The following is a 20,256-nucleotide window of genomic DNA, read 5'->3' as shown; positions in this document are numbered from 1 at the left end:
AAAGAGCCCCGTAGGTGGCGAAAATGAATCCGGAGTCACCCGCAACTGCGCGCCTCTTAATCGTATCGTAGTTCTGGCCCGTGAAATAAAAACCATTAATATAACCATCACATAACTATTTATTCACATCGACAGTCCCATAAGACTGTTTTACGGTACCGCATTTGTGCAACGAAAATGTGCCGCGAAGTAGCCCTGTGTTGCTATGGCTCAAGAATGCCTGGAACAGGGAAACAGTGACGGCAGGTGCATTGGAGGGGCTGGAGTCGAACGCAGCCGGATAGGCGGCCTCGAGCTCACGCCGGACAATCCTGGTAACATCGCCAGTGTTGTTGGGACGAGGAGCGTCGGCACAGGAAGATGTCGCTGGGGTGTAGGGCAGACGGGCAAACTGTTGGTCGATACGTCGGCTTTTAGCAAATTCCAGGCGGCGGCACTCTTTTATAACTGCATCCACCGTCGCGACGTTGTTAAATACGAGCAAGTTGAAGGCGTCATCGGCAATGCCTTTGAGGATGTGGGAGACCTTGTCGGACTCAGTCATGTGTGCGTCAACTTTGCGGCATAGAGCCAAGACGTCCGGAATGTACGTGACGTAGGGCTCCATAGACGTCTGCACACGACCGGAAAGCGCCTTCTGCGCGGCAAGTTGGTGACCGTAGGGGTTGCCGAACAAGTCTCGAAGCTTTTGCTTAAGCGAATCCCAACTGGTCAGCTCATCTTCGTGCGTCCGATACCAAACTCGAGGTGTGCCACCGAGGTAAAAGACGACGTTGGCGAGCATGATAGTTGGGTCCCACCGGTTATTGCGGCTGACGTGTTCGTAAAGGCTGATCCAGTCCTCGACGTCGTCCCCATCTTTTGCCGAGAATACGCCAGGATCACGGGGAGCGGAGAGGGTGATGTAGGTCGTCGAAGTGGCAGCAGGTGTCGGAGCCGGCGGTGTCGGGTTGGCGTCGCCGGGAGCCATGAAGGTAGGCTCGACGTACCGTCCACTGCGAAGCTCCGTGACGAGGTACAGGGAACGTCCACCTCCACCAAATATGTTACGTAGGAAGACACCGACGAAAAGCTATTTACAAGTATATTTACAAGGCAATACGCCGCAGTTGACCAAGAGGCAACAGCCCGCGCTAGCTTTCAATCGTCGTCTTCTTCTTCTTCCTGCTCGGCTCTTCGTCATTGGGAATACTACCCCGTAGCAATATGCCCATGCTTCTCGGAGCGGTGTCCTTGAGATCTCAATGAACTTCAACGCTGTGTCCAAGCAGCGTTACATGTAGCCAGCTGAAAAGGATAAGAAGAGGGCGCTGGCTGTACTTTGTCGAGCTTCCCCTGGAAGCGAAGCTTCGCATACATTATGCAGTGCTAGCCTAATGGCGGCTCCTTGCACATGCACACGACTAAAGTGGAGAAGGATGAGAGAGAACAAGTTTATCAGAACGGATAGGCTAGCCAGTTATGCGGCTTACTTTCTGTTGGCTGCGATATCCACCCAGGCACACACTCAACAGTAGCTCCGAACATATACAAAGTTCTTCACGACTGCCAGTAACTCTCGCAGCACTGTATACGTTGTTCTAAGCATCTTACTAAATGAACTGTACAAATGCACTGCCAGAGTTTACTAGGAAGATAGATCTCATAATAGAAGCAAACGATTTTATTGTTGATAACAGCATGGAAATGTAAATGTTCTGATATTACTTGGAGATTATAGAAATATGTTTGTAACTTCTATGTTTCTAATTATTTTCCTATCGCTGACAACATTTGTTTACGACAAGTACGTTTTATTATTGCCTATATAAGTTGTAGTAAATTGCACAATATGATTGGTGCACTGACGATTTCGTTTGTACTTTGTTTCAGGTTGTATTCTTCAAAGAATGTTCACGCGCACGTATTTGATGTAGTATCTTTGGCGTACTGAACTTGTATTCTAACTCGAACTTATTATATCTGTAACAATGCTTGCGTTTTCTTTCTTTCTTTGGCTTACCTGAGTGCTTTTACCCATATATGGGTATTTTTCTTTCTAGTCACTTTCTCTTTCCAACAAATGACATGTATCTGTATTTCGCCCACCTGCTTAGTAAATAAATAAATTGATATGCCCTTCTCATTCGCATTTTTTTCTTTACAAGGTGAAGCCAGGTAGGTCGACGCCGGAGAAGGTGACGTCTATGGTGCAAGGTACTTACTTTGTACTATATTAGCGCTCATAAATCGGTATCGTTAGTTTTACCTGCTGTATGATTAATTCTAGCTTCTTCATTTGTGGAGACCCAAATTTTCATATGTTGTGCGACTCGCTACAAAGCTACGGAGACGCCAAAGGGCTGTTCGTTTACCAAGAGGCCAGGTAGATGCCTATACAATCCACATGCGCCAAACCCGTATGAAGTCGCCAATGATCTGGTGTTCGTAAAGGAGGGACGATAAAATAAACGAAACAGTATTAAGCAGGATGGATGGATGGATGGATGGATGGATGGATGGATGGATGGATGGATGGATGGATGGATGGATGGATGGATGGATGGATGGATGGATGGATGGATGGATGGATGGATGGATGGATGGACGGAAGGACGGACGGACGGATGGACGTCCGTCCGTCCGTCAATCCAGTGTATAGATAGATAGATAGATAGATAGATAGATAGATAGATAGATAGATAGATAGATAGATAGATAGATAGATAGATAGATAGATAGATAGATAGATAGATAGATAGATAGATAGATAGATAGATAGATAGATAGATAGATAGATAGATAGATAGATAGATAGATAGATAGATAGATAGATAGATAGATAGATAGATAGATAGATAGATAGATAGATAGATAGATAGATAGATAGATAGATAGATAGATAGATAGATAGAAATTTGTCCTGCGAATTCATCGCTATTTCCCGCAAGTTGCATCAGCACCGTGGCGGAGGCCCTTGCGCAAATGCACCTGGAATATCCGTATAATTCCTAAACCTAATATTTTCACTCGGAATCATCAATACAACGTTTCTGTACCTCGTATCTTTAACCAACTTGCAGTTTGGTGCACGTTCTGACGCGCTGCGCGTACGCTCAACGCACCTCAATATAGATATCTCCAAAGTCGGTGAAGTTTGCTTATATTTCCATATAATAATGCATGACCGATGGTGGGATCGAACCTGTCCTTTCCAGCACAGCAGCCAAATGCTCTAACTATTCCCGCGCGATTGCAGGAAGTTGATCTCAGGCATGCTTCTCTCGTGCTTAAGTCACTCGTTGAAAAGCCTTGGGTGTGCGTAACGTGCCAATTTCTCACATTTTCCCATCGTGACAGCTTGCTCATTGAGACGCTGTGCTAGACCGCAAAGCCTTCGGGATCGGCCCACATTAAGACACTGTGTTAGACTGCTCTGCCTAATGAAGTTGGCCTGCATTTTGAATCCGGTGAATGCCTGCAAAATGTGCACATTAAAAGGAAAATGTTCAGGTGTCCTTAGCTATCGCCTAAGAGACGCGAAGACGAAAGCCTACTGTAATTTACTTCTGTCCAGCTTAATCCACCCTAATCCACCTTAACTACCTTAATCCACTCGAATTTCGCATAACCCACATTAATCATCCTTAATCCACCTTAATCCCCCTAATCCATATTAATCCGACTGATGCAGCCTAATGCCCCTTAATCCGATCACTCAATCATCAATCACATGGCTGGACACACTGGTTCGCTTTTGGCCTTCCTTAGGCCATGTGATGTTTTCTGTACATCACAGAATGACCTGGAAACAGATCTAAGGCTTTCGCCATAAAATCGCTTGATACCACCTAACGCAAAAATAAAAACGGAGCAATTCGATTGTGGGTGATGGTAGCTTCTGACTCACCGTTACTTTATTTCATTCTGTATTAGCGGTAGACGGTACACGTTCTTTATAGGCATAAATTAGATAAAAGTTTTATGCTGGCTGTACAACTGCATTCCGCCACAAAAGCTTATTTTCCAGAATATTAAGATTTTTTTGTAATTTGAAAATAATGTACGTAGGCACCTTAAGACAGTATGACCGTTATACAAAAAGTAATGTGTCGTGGCAGTGCCGTAATGATCGGCTCCAAACACGCGCGTTGTTGGCCTTTGCAGTAGTTGTGAGTGCAATCATAGAGAAAGAAAAATACAATAAGAGGGGACACTCCCATAGAGCCCAGCGGCCGAATTGACTGCAGCGCACCTAGCCGTCGACGTTAAAACCTGAAGGACACTTCCGGTTTCGGTTTTGTGCGCGCGCGTTTTGAATACTAGCTGGTACACGTGGCGCCTGCTGCGCTGATCCCCTTTTCGTACCATTAATGCGCGTGCTTTTTATTTCTACAGGCGCGCGCTGCTTAGGGCGGGAAGCAGCATTTTGTAAGATGTGAAAATATACGGAAAGGCAGCTGTCAGGCAGGGTTTGAACAGCAGTGCCATTTCCAGAAAAGAGATGCTAGGATAAGCTTTCAATGGAATTCCATATTTATTTCATTCCATCAAAATAAAACACTGTGCAGTCCATGTGGCGTAATAAAAAGAATGCTGATACATAACACAAGACATGAGGCTATGAGTACACTACAGAAGCTCAGAGAAAAACAAAAAGTAATGTTTATTTCACTTCATAAAAAAGCGGCGTTCATACCAATCATACATTTGGCATTCATTTTGCACGGCCAACTGAAAGACAAAAAATGACACGCACATCCACGTATATTTTTGGCGTTTCGTTTCCAATTAACATACAGTTTAGTATGTAGTCTTGCTGAGACCACCACATTGCTTTGCACTTAAATATAAATCCATGCCCTCTACCCCCGAAATAAAACAAACGTGGTATGCAGTCCATTTGGAGCATTAAAACGAATGCTGATACATACAAAACATAAAGCTTTGAATACAATACAGAACCTTAGAGAAACAGAAAAAATTAATGTTTATCTCGCTTCATAAGAAAGCAGCTTTCACACCAACCATACATCTATCATCAATGCACTTTGCGCGCTGCAAGCAAACTGAAATACAAAAAATGACACGCACATCCACGTATACTGTCGCCGCTGCGTATCCAATTAACCCACAAAGCAGTGTTGCTGAGCACCAAATTGCTTTGCCCTTAATTAAATCCATGCCCCATCCCCCATCGCTCGTTCCACGAGCTAACACCCCCTACACCCCTCGCACACACATCGTCATGCTTTTGGCATTATATATCCAATTAACACAAAAAGTACTGTTGCTGAGACCACCGCATTGCTTTGCACTTAAATATACATCCATGGCCTCTACCCCCAAAATAAAACAAACGTGGTATGCAGTCCATTTGGAGCATTAAAACGAATGCTGATACATACAAAACATAAAGCTTTGAATACAATACAGAACCTTAGAGAAAAAGAAATAAGTAATGTTTATCTCGCTTCATAAGAAAGCAGCTTTCACACCAACCATACATCTATCTGCAATACACTTTGCGCGCTGCAAGCAAACTGAAATACAAAAAATGACACGCACATCAACGTATACTGTCGCTGCTGCGTATCCAATTAACCCACAAAGCAGTGTTGCTGAGCACCAAATTGCTTTGCCCTTAATTAAATCCATGCCCCCTCCCCCATCGCTCGTTCCACGAGCTAACACCCCCTACACCCCTCGCACACACATCGTCATGCTTTTGGCATTATATATCCAATTAACACAAAAAGTAGTGTTGCTGAGACCACCGCATTGCTTAACATTTAAATCCGTGCCCCCTCCCCCCATCCCTCAATCCACAAGCTAACCCCACCCCCATTCCTCGTGAATACATCCTCATACTTTTGGCATTAGATAGCCAATTAACAAAGTACTGTTGCTGAGACCACCGCATTGCTTTACATTTAAATCCGTGCCCCCTCCCCCCCATCCCTCATTCCACACCCTCCTCCTCGTGCACACGTCCTCGTATACTTTTGGCGTTATATATCCAATTAACAAAGTAGTCTTGCTGAGACAACTGCATTGCTTTGGGCTTAAATCCTTACCCACTCCTTATCAGCTCAGTAAGGTGTGCAAAATCAATATAGAAGCATTAAACGTTTCAGCCGGACGCAGGCAAGAGTAACATTTTTGAGGCAACCACCAGTGCGCACTGCTCTATACTCTGGCACTTGGTAAAGGTTAAAAGAAATTGTTTTCAGCCTGCTGTGGGTGCCGTGTTCACAAGGAATAGCATTCTGTAGGGCCATGTCCCCCCCCTCCCCCCGGAGGAGCTGCTGCACCTCCGGAGGGTGCCTCCACCCACCACAACCACCCCCGCCCCCCACCACCACCCCCCCCCGCCCCCCTCCACCTACCACCACACACTTGTAATGTATCAATAGTGTGACCCTGCCAAAATGCTATTCAATTTGAGCAAGGGAGCCCTAGCAGACCTTAAATGCCAATTATATGTTCATTGGTGAAAAGAAGTACTGCATTAACCTTTAACTTTTTCAAGCTGCACGCCAGACACTGATGAATGAAACCTAACTTCGTCTAAATTGCGGTTTACGAATCGAACATGCCAACACAGACGTATCCGGCAATACATTTTGACAAATCTCTGGCGACATGCAATGCAGCAAAATTCCATTTCCCCCACACCAAACAGATACTGATACAAAACATCACACACATGTGCAAGATGCGCTGTAGCCTCAATCACGGCAAGAAAGTGGGTCTCCATTTCTTGAACAAAATCGAACAACCTTTGTGATGGCACTGTCAAATTTCCAAACAGTTTGCTCGGTACGTGATAAGCCTTCAGTAGTGTAAAATACTGGTGCTCGGCACTCACTGAATTTATGTCACCTTGCAGCAACTGTCGGCAAGTGCACCCTTCGAATGATTTTGCCAGGAACACTTTGACCAGAAAGCCTGCCACGTAATATGCTGCTGAATCGTCAATGATATGCGACTGAATGTCTTTTGCAAGAACTGAAATGTCTTCGAGAGACGGAAAGTTATCAGGGCCAACTGATTCGACTACATCAACCAGAGAGGTGCTATTTAGAGAGAACGGCGACACTTCATGGAGGAGTTTAGATCTATCATCTTCTACGTTGCCCTGCTCAGAGAGTTTGAAGGCTTTCTGAATACAAATATGCTTTAAACCACAAATGAACTGAGACACATTTGGGTTAGTATTGCAACCGTGCTTTTGTCTGATGTGCCCAAACATGTTCTCTAGTGGGTCCTGTTGGAGCCTACGAGCTAGCAGATAGATGAAGTTGTAATTGGCCGAGAGATCGTCCCAAAGATGGATGACAGCCTGAATTGTTATCTGCCAGCCAGTGATTGTTTGCGGCTGACGCTTGCCAGAAAATTTCCAAGAAGCAATCCATGGAAGCTGTTCTTTCAGAAATTTAATTAATTCATTTTGCCCCTTTTTTATGGCATATCTATATTTCTGAGCATTCCTATGGGGGCTGGAGCTGTTCAATGTGTCGAATAGCTTATCCATACGGTCACAAAAGTTTGCTGTAGCTACAGCTGAAGAGGAAAGCTCATTTACATAAACCAATGTCATAATTGCAATACTAACTGATGAGCTCAGGACTTGTACAGCTCTGCTGACTTTCATGTTACAAAATGGCCTTTGGTATATGTGCCGCTCTGTTAGCTTTGGAGCCAATCGTAACCTTAGTTCATGTGTGGATTTGTACAGTTGTTCAATATGAGACCAATTCACAACTTCTTTCCCAATGAGCAACTCATGTGCTTGGAGATTGTTGCGGGTCGTTTTGATCAAATGAGGTACATCAAAAATAAAATAAACTCTCTCGCCTAGAACTTCAAAATATGGTTTCCCAATCGTGATGCCCAATTTCTGCGCCAAGCTGACATTTGACGTGCCTTGGTCACAGATTACCGCTTTGACAACAATTCTGACGGCTTTAAGTTGCTCAATAATCGAGATTAGTAATTTATCAATAACATTTGCCCATGTCAATACATGCCCTATCGTAAATGCGAATGGCTGAACCCACCTCTTAGATATACCTGCCAGAAGCACAACCATGGCTCTGTCGGCAATACTTGATGACCGCTCGATGCCATCATCTGCAAACCCATGCACAATATCTTCACCGGCATCATAGGATAAGTTTTTTCAAAGCTATTTCATCAAACATGAGGGTGCATACTCGGTCGCGCTCATTCCATGCGTGAGTGCTAGCAGAAATACTTTGAATAATTCCGGGAATCACTCCTGGTGACATCCTAAAGTTGCACAACCAGCGTCTCAGAGTACGCTGTGTTGGCAAAGAGAAAATTGGTGCCAAAAAACGGTATGCACGGGGTCCACGGAAGTTCAAATGCAAGGCAAACTTTTTGAGCCAGATAGGGAAGCGCTTGCCTTTTCCCCTCTGCTGCAATCGCAGGTGTGTACACAAAAGCTTAAAAACCTCCTCTGTCACTGATGGACGAATAATGCCCAGTGCCTTCGAAATGGATGGCGGTAGCTTGCTCTGCTTCTTCTGCAACCGTTTGATGGTCCGCTGGCATCTTGCTAGCTTGGACTGCAGTCGCCGGACGGTCGCCCTAAATTTTGTTGATGGAGAGCTCCTCACTGCGCTCTTCCAAGCAACTGTAAGATACAAAAAATATGCACGCATAAATAAAGCTACGTGTACAACAATTCGACAATTTCTTGATACAACACTAATTTACTGGTTACTTCATACTGAACAGCTCATTATGAAACTGTAAAACAGTACGATACATTCAACCAAATATAACCATTGTTCGCAGGTACAATTCCTACACAGAGCCTCCATGAACACAATTAAAAGTAGATCTAAATTGCTTTGTGTCAAAGCCATGAGGGAGCCTTTCTCGCATATACTCATGAAGGAGTTCGAGTAAATAGTACAAAAATCAAACAATATGAGTTTCCTTCGGCTGCTCAACTTTTCCATTATTAAAATGAACCACTATTACAAGAACACCCCCCATCTTGAAGAAAATCCACAAAGCCTTTGGCTAGCGTTAAATGAACCAAACACTTACCGGGATAGTTTCCTACTGGTCTTTCAGCTGAATCGAAAATGTTGGCGCTTGGGGACACCTCGGAAATGGCATCTGCACATAAACACAGAGCAAGATATTACCCAAACAGCTTATGCATCCCAAGCATCCTTTGAGCTACAACGCTAACAAGAACTTGCCTGGCACAATTTTGCATTACCTCCCTCCCTTACTGCCAATATAGTTGAAAGTACAAAGCAACGGTAGCTTGTGCGTTGACAATTATTTCCTAACTTGCACAGCAAGACCTAACCAAATGCTAAGCATCAACAGTTAATACCACTGTGCTCTTTAAACAAAATAAATATTGCATAGTTTATAAGTTGTACGCCATGTGTTTACAGAGTTTGTTAGAGATATCACTCTACGCATTTACAAAGCTCATGCTTCTGCAGACAAGCATTCATAAAAGCTTCAATTTCTGATATGAGAAGTGCCAGTGTCCACCACACAATTTAACAATGATACAATCATAGTACACATATATGGAAAATATATGTCACAAGAATAATCATCCTAAAAGATTGTGCACTTTATGAGCGTGCTCCAATCTGAACAGTACTCTTAAATATCGCACCTTGACCTTCCAGTTACCTCGTATGTAATGGTTATTCAAAGGTTATGGTCGACTAAGGACTTATTTATTAATTTCACTTATTTCGATATACTGCAGCCCAGAAGGGCTATCGCAGGAGTGGGGAAATACAATACATAGAATAGCATAAACAGCACAGAACATCATGACTAATATACAATAGAAATTCATTGAGTGGTAAAGATCTTGCGTAACCAGGCAGCGCACTCCGCAATCTCAGAAGGGACAGGGAGACTAAACGCTTCGGTATGATGGTGACAAGTGGACGTATTCAACTCATGGTGACTGGTGATATTGGGTCTAGATTTCCCTTACTTGCCAAGTAAGGAGAATGGAGAATTGTGGGGAGTAAGAGTATAAAGAAACCTGAAAGATTCAAAGTGACGACGAGAAGAGAGACTGGCAAGTTGAAGACTAAGAACTAAGATGGGAAATGGGCAAAAAATACCTGTCAAAACGATAAACGAAGCCCACAGCTTTCTTGTCAGATGCACTTTTTTTGATAGATATTTTGTGTGCATTCCAAACGCCAGAGCCACACTTCAGTATTGGACGAACCATCGTTTTATAAGTGAGGAGTCGTGTGCTAAGTGGGGATGAACGTAATATGCGTTGCAAGCAGCCTAAGCACTAGGTTGCACGAGTTCGATGTGAAGCATCTCCTAGAGGGTAGTCGTTATACGAATAGGTAAGTGGAGAAGGCGGAAAATGTTTGGTAAATGACATAGGTACAACTTTCTGGAAGTTGATTTGCATCTGCCAAGTCACACCATGATTGAAGTGATGCAAACGAGTCGTTATGGATCATGTGATCGTGACGAGTTTTAATCGTATGGTACAATACACAATCATCTGCCTAATGCAGATTCTAAGAGGAACATTACTTGTTAGATCATTTATTAAGATCAAAAATAGAAGCGCACCCAATAGTAGCTCAGTAGCTTTTTGTGGCTGCTCCTTCCTTGTGTATTTGTTTCAAGGAGAATAAAACTCAATTCATTCATTCACTCAATTCATATTGAACCTTGAGGCACACTAGACGTTACACTGCATGTGGAGGATTGAGAAGACCTAAAGAGTACGTCATAGTACGTACTGAGACCGATTGGATAAAAAAGAAATCCAGTTAAACACTTTGTTGTTAAGAATAACAGTGAGCTTCTTGAACAATTCAGAGTGCAACACAGTGTCGAAAGCTTTTGAAATATCAATAAATATTGCATCAATTCGATCACCTATAGTAGACTTTTCCAGATGGTCCTCTGGAACGGTGTTTTGATGTGATGCAACAGCGAATCCAACAGATGGCACATCGGCAGCATCTGCAAAAGCTAAATAGAAAAAAATGTTCACCTGAGGTTGGTTCAGGTCGAAATAATTGCCAGAAAACTCTTACCACTAGCAATTCTATGAAGACGCAGAGACGTACATGAGCTACAGCAAAGTGCACCAAGACAGTGCTGACACTTGGAACTTTGCTCTATTGCGTACCTGAGGAAACTGTTGGTACAGCTGTTCTAATGAGTCGCGTGCGACCTGGGTCCAGGAAATCTTTTGCAGTGAAATGGTCGCTGCATATCCTGTATGACTTGTACAACACACCTGCCGGCTTTTCCATAAGGTCGGCTCTGCGGGAATATGCCACCCATGCCGTCGACCTGCGCACGTTTTAAAAGAGCATGTTGTATGGCACAAACAATAAGCATCAAGCATTTTATTGCATTAGTGTGTACATGCTTGACAAATCAGGAATTTAAAATGCGCTACATTAGTTATAAAAAAAAAATTTGTACACTAGTTTTGAAATTGCCGAACAGCTGTAGGGGCCTCTAGAATGTTCCACTTAATGCGATAGAATGTTTCATTTTGCAAATTTTCTATAACAAGATACTCACAAAGAGGTACACAACACTTAAGTTACAGGTACAATGGTACGCTTATACCACAAAAAAAAAAAAGATGCATTTGCTGCAATGTGTAAATGCTCATGATTCTTTAAGAATCCCAAACTGATTCCAGAGCGTACACATTATGCCCCTCACTGGATTACTTCAGCTAAATAAATGTTATAATCGGGCGACATTGCTGCATATTTTCATTAAAGCAGCAGAAACAGTGCGCTGCTAAATTGCAACACAACAAACCTGCTGTCCTGTGGGATACGAAAAAAACTGGTGCCGGGCTTCTTTCTCGTTCTTCCATTGTTTTCGCACCACTGTACACAACAGTAACTGCCGTACGAGCCACTACAGGAGGACATCTGTTGAGAAACGTAAATGACAAGCATGTGTCATTGATGTAAAGCGCTTGAAGAGGCGACATGCGCGAAAGCGGCGAACAGACGAGATTACGAACAAAGGCAATTAGCTTTAACATTTTTAATTTAACAAAACATAAGTTACAGTAACGTTGGGCGCCAGAGGAAGGGCCGCAAATTTATCTTGCTAGATGCATTTAAAGCGCGAAGGCCGAGCTGCTTTTTGCTGCGTCACGACAGGCGCGGCGAGCGGGCCTCAAAATAATTTTCAACAATGTTGGGCGTCAGAGAAAGAAAAGCGCCATGAACTTGTCAGTGCATTAAAGCGCGAAACCGCGCACCACGGCAGAGCTGCTTTTCGCTAACTGCGTCGCAGCGCCAGGCGCACCCACTGCGCTTGAAAAGTACCCCAAAAAGTAACCAATGTAGTCACAATAACGTTGGGGGTCAGCGGAAGCGCCAATATCAGTAGACGCGAAACTGCGTCGCAGCGTCACAGCACCCTGTGCGACTAGCGTCTATGCTAGCGTCGCGTGCCCAAAAACTACTGAAATTAGTTAAAATTAGTTAAGGCTTACAGGAAGCGTCGCAAACATCTCCCAGTACGATTCTTTAATTAAAATTAACTGCTCCACGACGGCCACGCTGTTTTTCGTTAACTGCATCACAAGTCTAGACTAGGTGCCAGATAAGCCTAATTGCTCGAAATGCGTCGCAGACTGTCAAAGAAAGTTTCTCACCTTGCCGTTGTCCAATGTGCAGTTTCGTCATGTCGCAGTTCCGAACGAACGCTAGAATTCGCCGGGTGCCAATGAAACCAGGCTAAATCCCAAAACAGAAAAACAGTCACACGGGTGAGCAAACAGTCCAACGCTCAGATACACGGCCGGTCGCTCTCGCTTCGGCGGCGTGTCTGACGAATGACGCAAACATCTGCCTCGTCATTCGCCCGTTCGCCTGTCGCTAGGCAACGGAAGTAAGCCGCAAAGTTTAACTTAATTTATACGCAGATATCTTTAATTTTTCCGGGAAAGAATAAAATAAATTAAACAATTGCTGTTAATCTCATTTCACATTCTTCTTTTTCTCGATGCTCGCGACCCCAATTCGTCGATGTTAAAAGTATAGCGTGACGTGTTTCCTGTTTCCAATTTTCGCCGAGTGTCCGCTCTTGTTCAATTCCCTTTCTCTATGGTGCAATTGTTCGGCAGATATACCACATAGTGCATTGGGAACGCAGAAATGTTATGAGCTGTTGATGAAACGTCTTTTGAAGCGAAAAGCTTCTCTACGCTAGTGAACACCGCGCTCAGTGCGAGCCCCTGCGTATGGCGGCATTGGCTCCGTAAGCGTGTTCGGAGTTTGCTGCTGCTGCTGCTGCTGATTATTATTATTATTATTATTATTATTATTATTATTATTATTATTATTATTATTATTATTATTATTATTATTATTATTTGTTCATTTATTTATTTATTTGTTTATTTATTTAGAAGAAGAACCTTAAATTTACTTATTGATTGTTTCGAATTTTTAATTTAGGTCGTCAAATGTTTTATTAAAATGTGGCGAAAATCTAAAATTTTCGGAAAACGAAACTATCAAGTTTACAACCCTGCAACTCAGCAATAAAAAACGATATCAGAATTATGTGAATTGCGTATAATAGTGAATCCAAAGCGGACCAAACTGATATGGCATACATGAATCTAAACAAATAAGCAATATGGAAATACAGCTTTTTGAAGAACTCTTGCACACAACGTAAGAAATTCAGGTAAGATATAAAATGACATATGAAATTTTCCCGCTTTAAGTGATCTAGTAGATGCCGTTCACGGGACCGCGATATCTGTTCTTGATGCAGATATTTTAATTCGCAAACTTCGCGCTTTTATTTTTTTAAGCTTTTGAATTTTGGAAATTGTTAAAAATAAAATTCAAATCCTAAATCGAAATTCCGCTTCGAACAATCACTACAATTTAGCTTTCTCTCTCAAATCAATCAAATTTCATTAAGGTCGGTCCAACGGTTAACCCACAAGAACATTTTTGCGTTTTACATGTATTTGAATAGGCCTCGTTGGAGTTCCGCCCGAGCTAAAGCTTCCTCTTACTGCTTTCGCATTCCCAATTCATAAGTGCTTAGGTGTTGCCGTAACCCACGAAATTATTGAGTGCGCTATTTCCTCTAGTGCGTATGTGCGCAGTATCTTTCTATCAAACCTTCCCTCTCCCCTCGCCTTTCCTTTGTATTCCCGAGCCTGAACAAGCCCGGCATTCTTCGGCTGGTTCGATTGTCTCGTTCACTACGATGCCTCCGCTCGTCAGCATCGCAGCAGGTGTCCTCAAATTTTTTTCCCCGGAACCAATGTCAAGGAGCTGTACGAATGTTGTGAGGTGCAAAAGGAGGATGGCCATCTCCAAATTTGCTCAAGGACAATTTTATGTCTCGAACATCACCTCGCGCTCCGAAAATGCGCCAACGAAAGAGAACAAAGCGGCTGGCGTACGAGAACAACTTTGAAAAAGAAGCGTAAGCTGCAAACAGTTTTCGCTTTTCGTTCGCGTAATCCCCCGAATTCGTAATTAGCGCATGGTACTCCACAGCAAGCTCAAGGCATTAGCGACGGAGAAGACTGCGTCTTATTTTTTTTTTGCAGATTTGATACAGATGGTGTCTTAATGGAACTTACAGTCATGCAGAGAGAAGTTTCTAAGGCAAACGAGTAAGTTCATATGCTCCCCGACTAAGAGACGTGTTTATGTGTTTTGAGAACTGCGATGTCGCGTAAAAAAAAGAAATCCCAGGCTTATCATTGCAAACTATTGTTGAAAATGCGTTCGTGCTTGAAATAAGCTTACAGAGTTCTTGGTGTTTAGGATGTATCAAAAGAAAGATACACGATTGATGCTAAGGACATAAGAACGGATAATTAGATATGCATGCGCTATTTCTTCGCTTATCTTTTGTTATTATTGTAAATGACATGTTTTTAGAAGTTAGCGCTGCGTGCACAAATCATCTCTATACATTTCGGCAAAAGGGACAGGCTGATAGGGACTGCCAAAATGGTTTTACTAAAGAATTGGCTGATGTGCTCACTTGCATCGAACAAATTGTAAAGCCCGAGTTTAATGTACGAGATTACGCGGCAGCATTGAGGGCGCTGAAAAAATGATTCTTCCAGACTACATTGATTTGCAAAAATGTGTAGGTACACGTTTCAGAAATAGGGCTAGAGGATTGATCGATTAACCTTTCGCCTACTCAACAAATTCTTCCCTCTCGAGTAATTTTTGTTATTGCGATCAATCGGTTTGACGTCACATTCTTTTCAAGCATGGGGGACAGTTTGTCTAATGAATACCGTAACTGCAGCAGGATTTTACGATTTCGTCTGATTGAGTTGCATATATGCTTCGTATATGTGTCGTAGCAAGCAAAAAGTTGACGGTAACACCAAATTCGTTTTCAAAAAAGAATTACTCCTGATGTGCGAGTTCGAATGTGACTGTTTTGCCAGTACGGGGGTGAAGGACTCCCTCAACCCAGCCTTGAATGGTTTTCCCTTCGCCTACCATCACATGTATTGTGATAAACCAATAAAGAATGGATCAGTCAAGTAATCCACCAACATTTTGACAAGCACCCGGTATTATATCTCTCCCTTTAACGTTTAGCGGCATTGAGAACTATTGTGCTGGGAATGTGTGTTTAGCCATTACAGTGTTATAAAGCGATTTCTTGTAAATGTTCATATTGCTCGAGGGTTTAGATTCGAACAAGTTGCCGGTTACATGATGTTACGGAAGGATAAAAAAAAACAGGAAGGAAGAGAAAGGATCGCGGGACGCTGACTTCTGCATGGCCTTGCTGGTCAGCCATCTTAACTATAGTTGACTCTGCATGCATATATATTCCAAATGCAGTCTGTCTTTACTCCCAACATCCCCGTAACGTATTGGTGGGAGGTGCAGGGTACCACGGCTGGAAACGGAGCTCTGCAGTGGATGTAGAATCGCCGTCCGTACCATGAATGACGGTGAGCACGCTGGATCAACGTCGTTGCCGCCTCCAAAATCACTGTCGCCAGCTACATCGCTGTCACCTTCGGTTGTGGTTGTGCAACTCAAGGATCCTGGAACTTTCTGCGGGATCGATGGCACCGACGTCGACGAATGGGTGGCTGTGTACGAACGCGTGAGTGGAATCAACAGATCGGCCGCTACGCTTATGCTAGCTAATCTGTTGTTCTACCTAAGAGGCACGGCAAAGGTGTGGTACGAAAACAACGAAGAGGATCTAACCAGCTGGGACCACAGCAAAGAGAAGGCGACAGAGAGAGAGAGAGAGAGAAAATAATGCAGAGAAAGGCAGGGCGGTTAACCAGAGGTAGTTCCGGTTGGCTACCCTGCACAGGGGGAAGGGTTAAGGGGGATAAAAAGAGAAACAGAGTGGAAGAAGGAAATAGAAAGAAAGGGAGACAAGCACGAACAAAGCGCGTACACTGCATAGCGGTAGGGGGCGGCATTCTTAGAGTCTGTCGTGAAGCCCCGTAGACCGCAAGAACCTTAATAGCGCGAGTAAGTCCTTCAACGCGGATGTTCTTTGGGAGCATTGGCCTAAAGCGTTCTTTGGCAAACCAGCCGGCTGTAAAATTGCCGCAGAGCAGGAACTGGCATCTCGTGCCCAATCCCCCACGGAGTCCTATGTCTCGTACATCCAGAACGTGCTGGCGCTTTGTCATAAAGCCGATCACGGCATGGTAGAAGCTGAGAAGGTCGGGCACGTGCTGAAGGGAATTGCTTACGACGCCTTTAATCTGCTCATGTGAAAAAGCCGCTCTACATTTGATGCTATCAATAAAGAGTGCCGACAATTCGAACAGGCGAAAATCCGACGTGTCTTGCAACCATTCGCCAGACTTCTCAATACTGCCGCAACGTCGACGTCTGAAGATCAACTCGCGAAGCAGCATGCGTCACCAAGAGACGACGTGGTTCGAATATTCGACGTGAACTGGATTCGATGGCACCCGCAGCTTTCTGTACGGGTACTCCTGATGTTACCCTTTCTTCAGTTCCCTTTGTACACGCCATCGTTCGCCAGGAACTTGAAAACATTGGTCTACATTCTGTCTGTGCTGTAGCCAACCCCAGAGCTGACGAACCACTCCTAATATTTTCGCTCCACCCCGACACTTCTCTCCTTGTTATCGCAACCCGACTGAGTGGAGAGCTACGGTCGACCACCCGTTATGTTTCACCTGTCACCGCATTGGACCTGTCACCCGATATTGTCGCAACTCGTGGCCCTCAACAACTCGGACGCCGACCAAACTGAGCCGCTTTGATGGAAATGACCACAATGTTTCGTCAACTTCCGCGTCCAGCAGCGCCTGCTACTGTGCTAGGAACACGTGGTGCAGTCTCTCACCATCGCCGCGCGGGCTACAGTCTCGTTCACCGCAAACACGTCGCCTTTCATGCCCTGTGGCTTTTGGCCTCACCTTCTCGAAAACTAAAAGATGCAGCCCTCAGAGGTGGTGCTGCATTGCCTACTACTGCAACAAATCCCATTTCTGTGCCCACAAAGTGTAACTGACGTTAAAATAGACGGAGTACATGTCCAAGCTCTCGTCGACACTGGAGCCCACGTATCTATGGTGAGTGCTAGCCTGCGTGAATGTTTAAAGAACGTCCTCTCCGCAGCAGCTGCACGAGCGCTTCGTGTGGCCAACGGCGGCTGGCTGGTTGTTCTTGGAATGCGTGCTGCGCGTTTAATTATAGCTGGCCGTCCTACTTCTGTTCCTTTTGCTGTGATCGACACCTGCCCTCGCGATGTTATCCTTGGATTGGACTTTTTATCCAATCATTCTGCTCCCATCGACTGCGCAACCGGCGTTCTTCAATTGCAAATGCCTCAACTCGCCGATGCACCAAGCCCCACCCCGAATTTACGGTTCCCGAATTTCCTCTATACCACGACTACGGCGCCGTCTGCCTCCCGACTTTCCCGTTGAATAAGTGCCGCAGCCGAGCGAACACTCGACGACTTTTGTCAGCCCGCTTCTGGCGGCTTCTGTGAGGCGTTCCCGCAATCTGTAGGCGAAGCGAGAAAGAAAGACGCGGAAGCATTCAGGAAACATAAAGCACAGACGATCAAAGGAAAACTGCAGAAAGGTGCTGCGATCGGGCCATCCCGGCCTGAGTATCACATTTCCCCGTGGAGAGAATCAAGAGAGAAGAAGAAAAAAAAAAACCCAGAAAAGCCAAGAAAATAAATAAAACAGAAAACGAAAAAGGAAAGAAAATCTGCAGAGTTAGCAGGTTGGCGCTGGAAAAGTAATCCGAAGACTTGCGCCGAGACGGAGGACTCAAAGCTAAGGACGTTAGGAAATAGAGGCAAACAGCCACATGAAAGACCTCCGTTCCAATCGGATGAACAACACCGTCGCACCTAATACCACGACACCTGCGCAAGAAAGGAACAAGGAAAGTTGTATGAGCCGGGAGCTGAGAGGTGCAGAAAGCCCATCGCTCTAGCCCGGAGTGCAGTCTGGTTTCTCTCTTCGTCGAGTCCGCCCACGGCTCCCGCTGCTCGTCTCGGCTTGCAAAAGGAGATTTGCTCGCGAAAATCTCTCCTTTCTTGCGCCGGCCGCGGCAACAAATAAGGTAAAAAAATAAAGACAGCCGAAAATAACGATGAGAAGAGGCGTCGGCAAGAGATCGAGATACGAGCTCATCACGTGTGTAATCTGAGCGCATCTTTCAAAGGAGCCGCCAACAGTTTGCACTTTTCTTTCGCGGTCCTATTCTCACCAACAGGATCGCAGCTCATTGGTTCGTCTCCGGCTGACAACTGCGCGGACCTTATCGGATGTTTTGTTTTGTCCCTTGGCACTTTGTTATTAGATTAGACTCGGCAGAATTAAAGCTGGGGAGACGTCGCCGCGATGAAGTGTACAGACGCACGTATACTCTATCTGCTTTTTGTTTTTAAGCGCGTTATTCATGCTGCATCGGGAAATCTGTCTCCCGGCTGCGAATACACGCGAAATTGTTGCGCGACTGGCAGCTCGAGGCACTTTACGCGTATTCGCGAGCTCCTTTCATGCTTTGAAAAACACTTTTACGTAGCACGCATTGAGCAACAGAAAGCTGCATCGGTAGTTTTTCATGTCGCTCTACAATTTTGTCAATGACACCTTTAATATAATTATGATACTTGAGAAGTTGATTAAATAATCTAGACTGATTGTCTAATTAGGCGGAATGAAAAAAAAAACATAACTTGAGTATTTCGAAGCGACGGCAAACAACATTACCTTGATTCTCTCCAGCTATGAGGCATTCGCATATTTTTAAACTCTGGCTAAAGTTAACTGGGAAATCCTGTGTGTATTTGTGTTTCGACTCTATGCACTAACACAAAGCTTCGCTGACATTCATTCGAACTCGTTGAATCTGTCGCAATTTTTCGTTTGACGCAGCTTAGTTGTTCTATTTCGTCTGAGGTAGGGGGGATTAAACCCATCAGCATGCTTCTAGAAAGATGGGAGCACATACTGGGAGGTGACTTTGTAGTAACTTATGTTGCACTCACGTCGCAGTGGTTGCTAGCAGAGAAACAGATTTGCATGTACAAGGCCTTTGGGAAAGTTACTTCCCACTTGCCGGTGATGTCTGCGAAGCAGAGTAATTACCCTAAGCAACGCAATAATAATAATAATAATAATAATAATAATAATAATAATAATAATAATAATAATAATAATAATAATAATAATAATAATAATAATAATAATAATAATAATAATAATAATAATAATAATGATGATGATGTGAGCAATATATTATCCCTTCATCTTCTTCATCATGGCCAGCGTCATCGTCTTCAGCGCGCGATCTGCGCAATAAACCGTTGAGGCTTAACAGCTCTCTCGCAATAATAATAATAATAATAATAATAATAATAATAATAATAATAATAATAATAATAATAATAATAATAATAATAATAATAATCAACAGAGACGGTTATTGCGGCAGGAAATAACAACGGTTATTCCGAGGAGACCGAAAGAGCCATGTAGCTGTAGTAATCCGATACGCAGATCCCTGCGTTCGACAGTAGAACGTGAAATCCAACAAGCAGAACAGGCGAGTCTTCTTGTTTGCTTTATTTCGAGTTTGTGATCTTTACTGACAGCTAATGAGATTAGGATTTTTAAAGTTGTCATTTGCACGCGATTTCGAAACTCGAAGGTGGCTACAAGTAAACATGGCACTTTCTCGGCTGCAGTACCCTTATCTT

General features: G+C 43.9%; 1 protein-coding gene across 1 annotated transcript; it reads right to left on the bottom strand.

Moving 5' to 3' along the window:
- Positions 1-8,028: 8,028 nt before the first annotated feature.
- Positions 8,029-13,115, bottom strand: LOC139056300 (uncharacterized). The gene is made up of 6 exons (XM_070534427.1): positions 12,674-13,115; positions 11,821-11,936; positions 11,168-11,334; positions 10,912-11,007; positions 9,064-9,135; positions 8,029-8,641 (listed from the first exon to the last, which is right to left on the bottom strand). Exons 2-6 carry the CDS (start codon positions 11,934-11,936, stop codon positions 8,148-8,150), a joined length of 945 nt encoding a protein of 314 aa, XP_070390528.1. The 5' UTR covers positions 12,674-13,115; the 3' UTR covers positions 8,029-8,147.
- Positions 13,116-20,256: the final 7,141 nt, after the last annotated feature.

Source organism: Dermacentor albipictus, chromosome 2, assembly GCF_038994185.2.
Source record: "Dermacentor albipictus isolate Rhodes 1998 colony chromosome 2, USDA_Dalb.pri_finalv2, whole genome shotgun sequence".
NCBI lineage: Eukaryota > Metazoa > Arthropoda > Arachnida > Ixodida > Ixodidae > Dermacentor > Dermacentor albipictus.
Note: the sequence above shows the minus strand (reverse complement) of the source record. Positions and strands in the feature narration are given on the sequence as shown.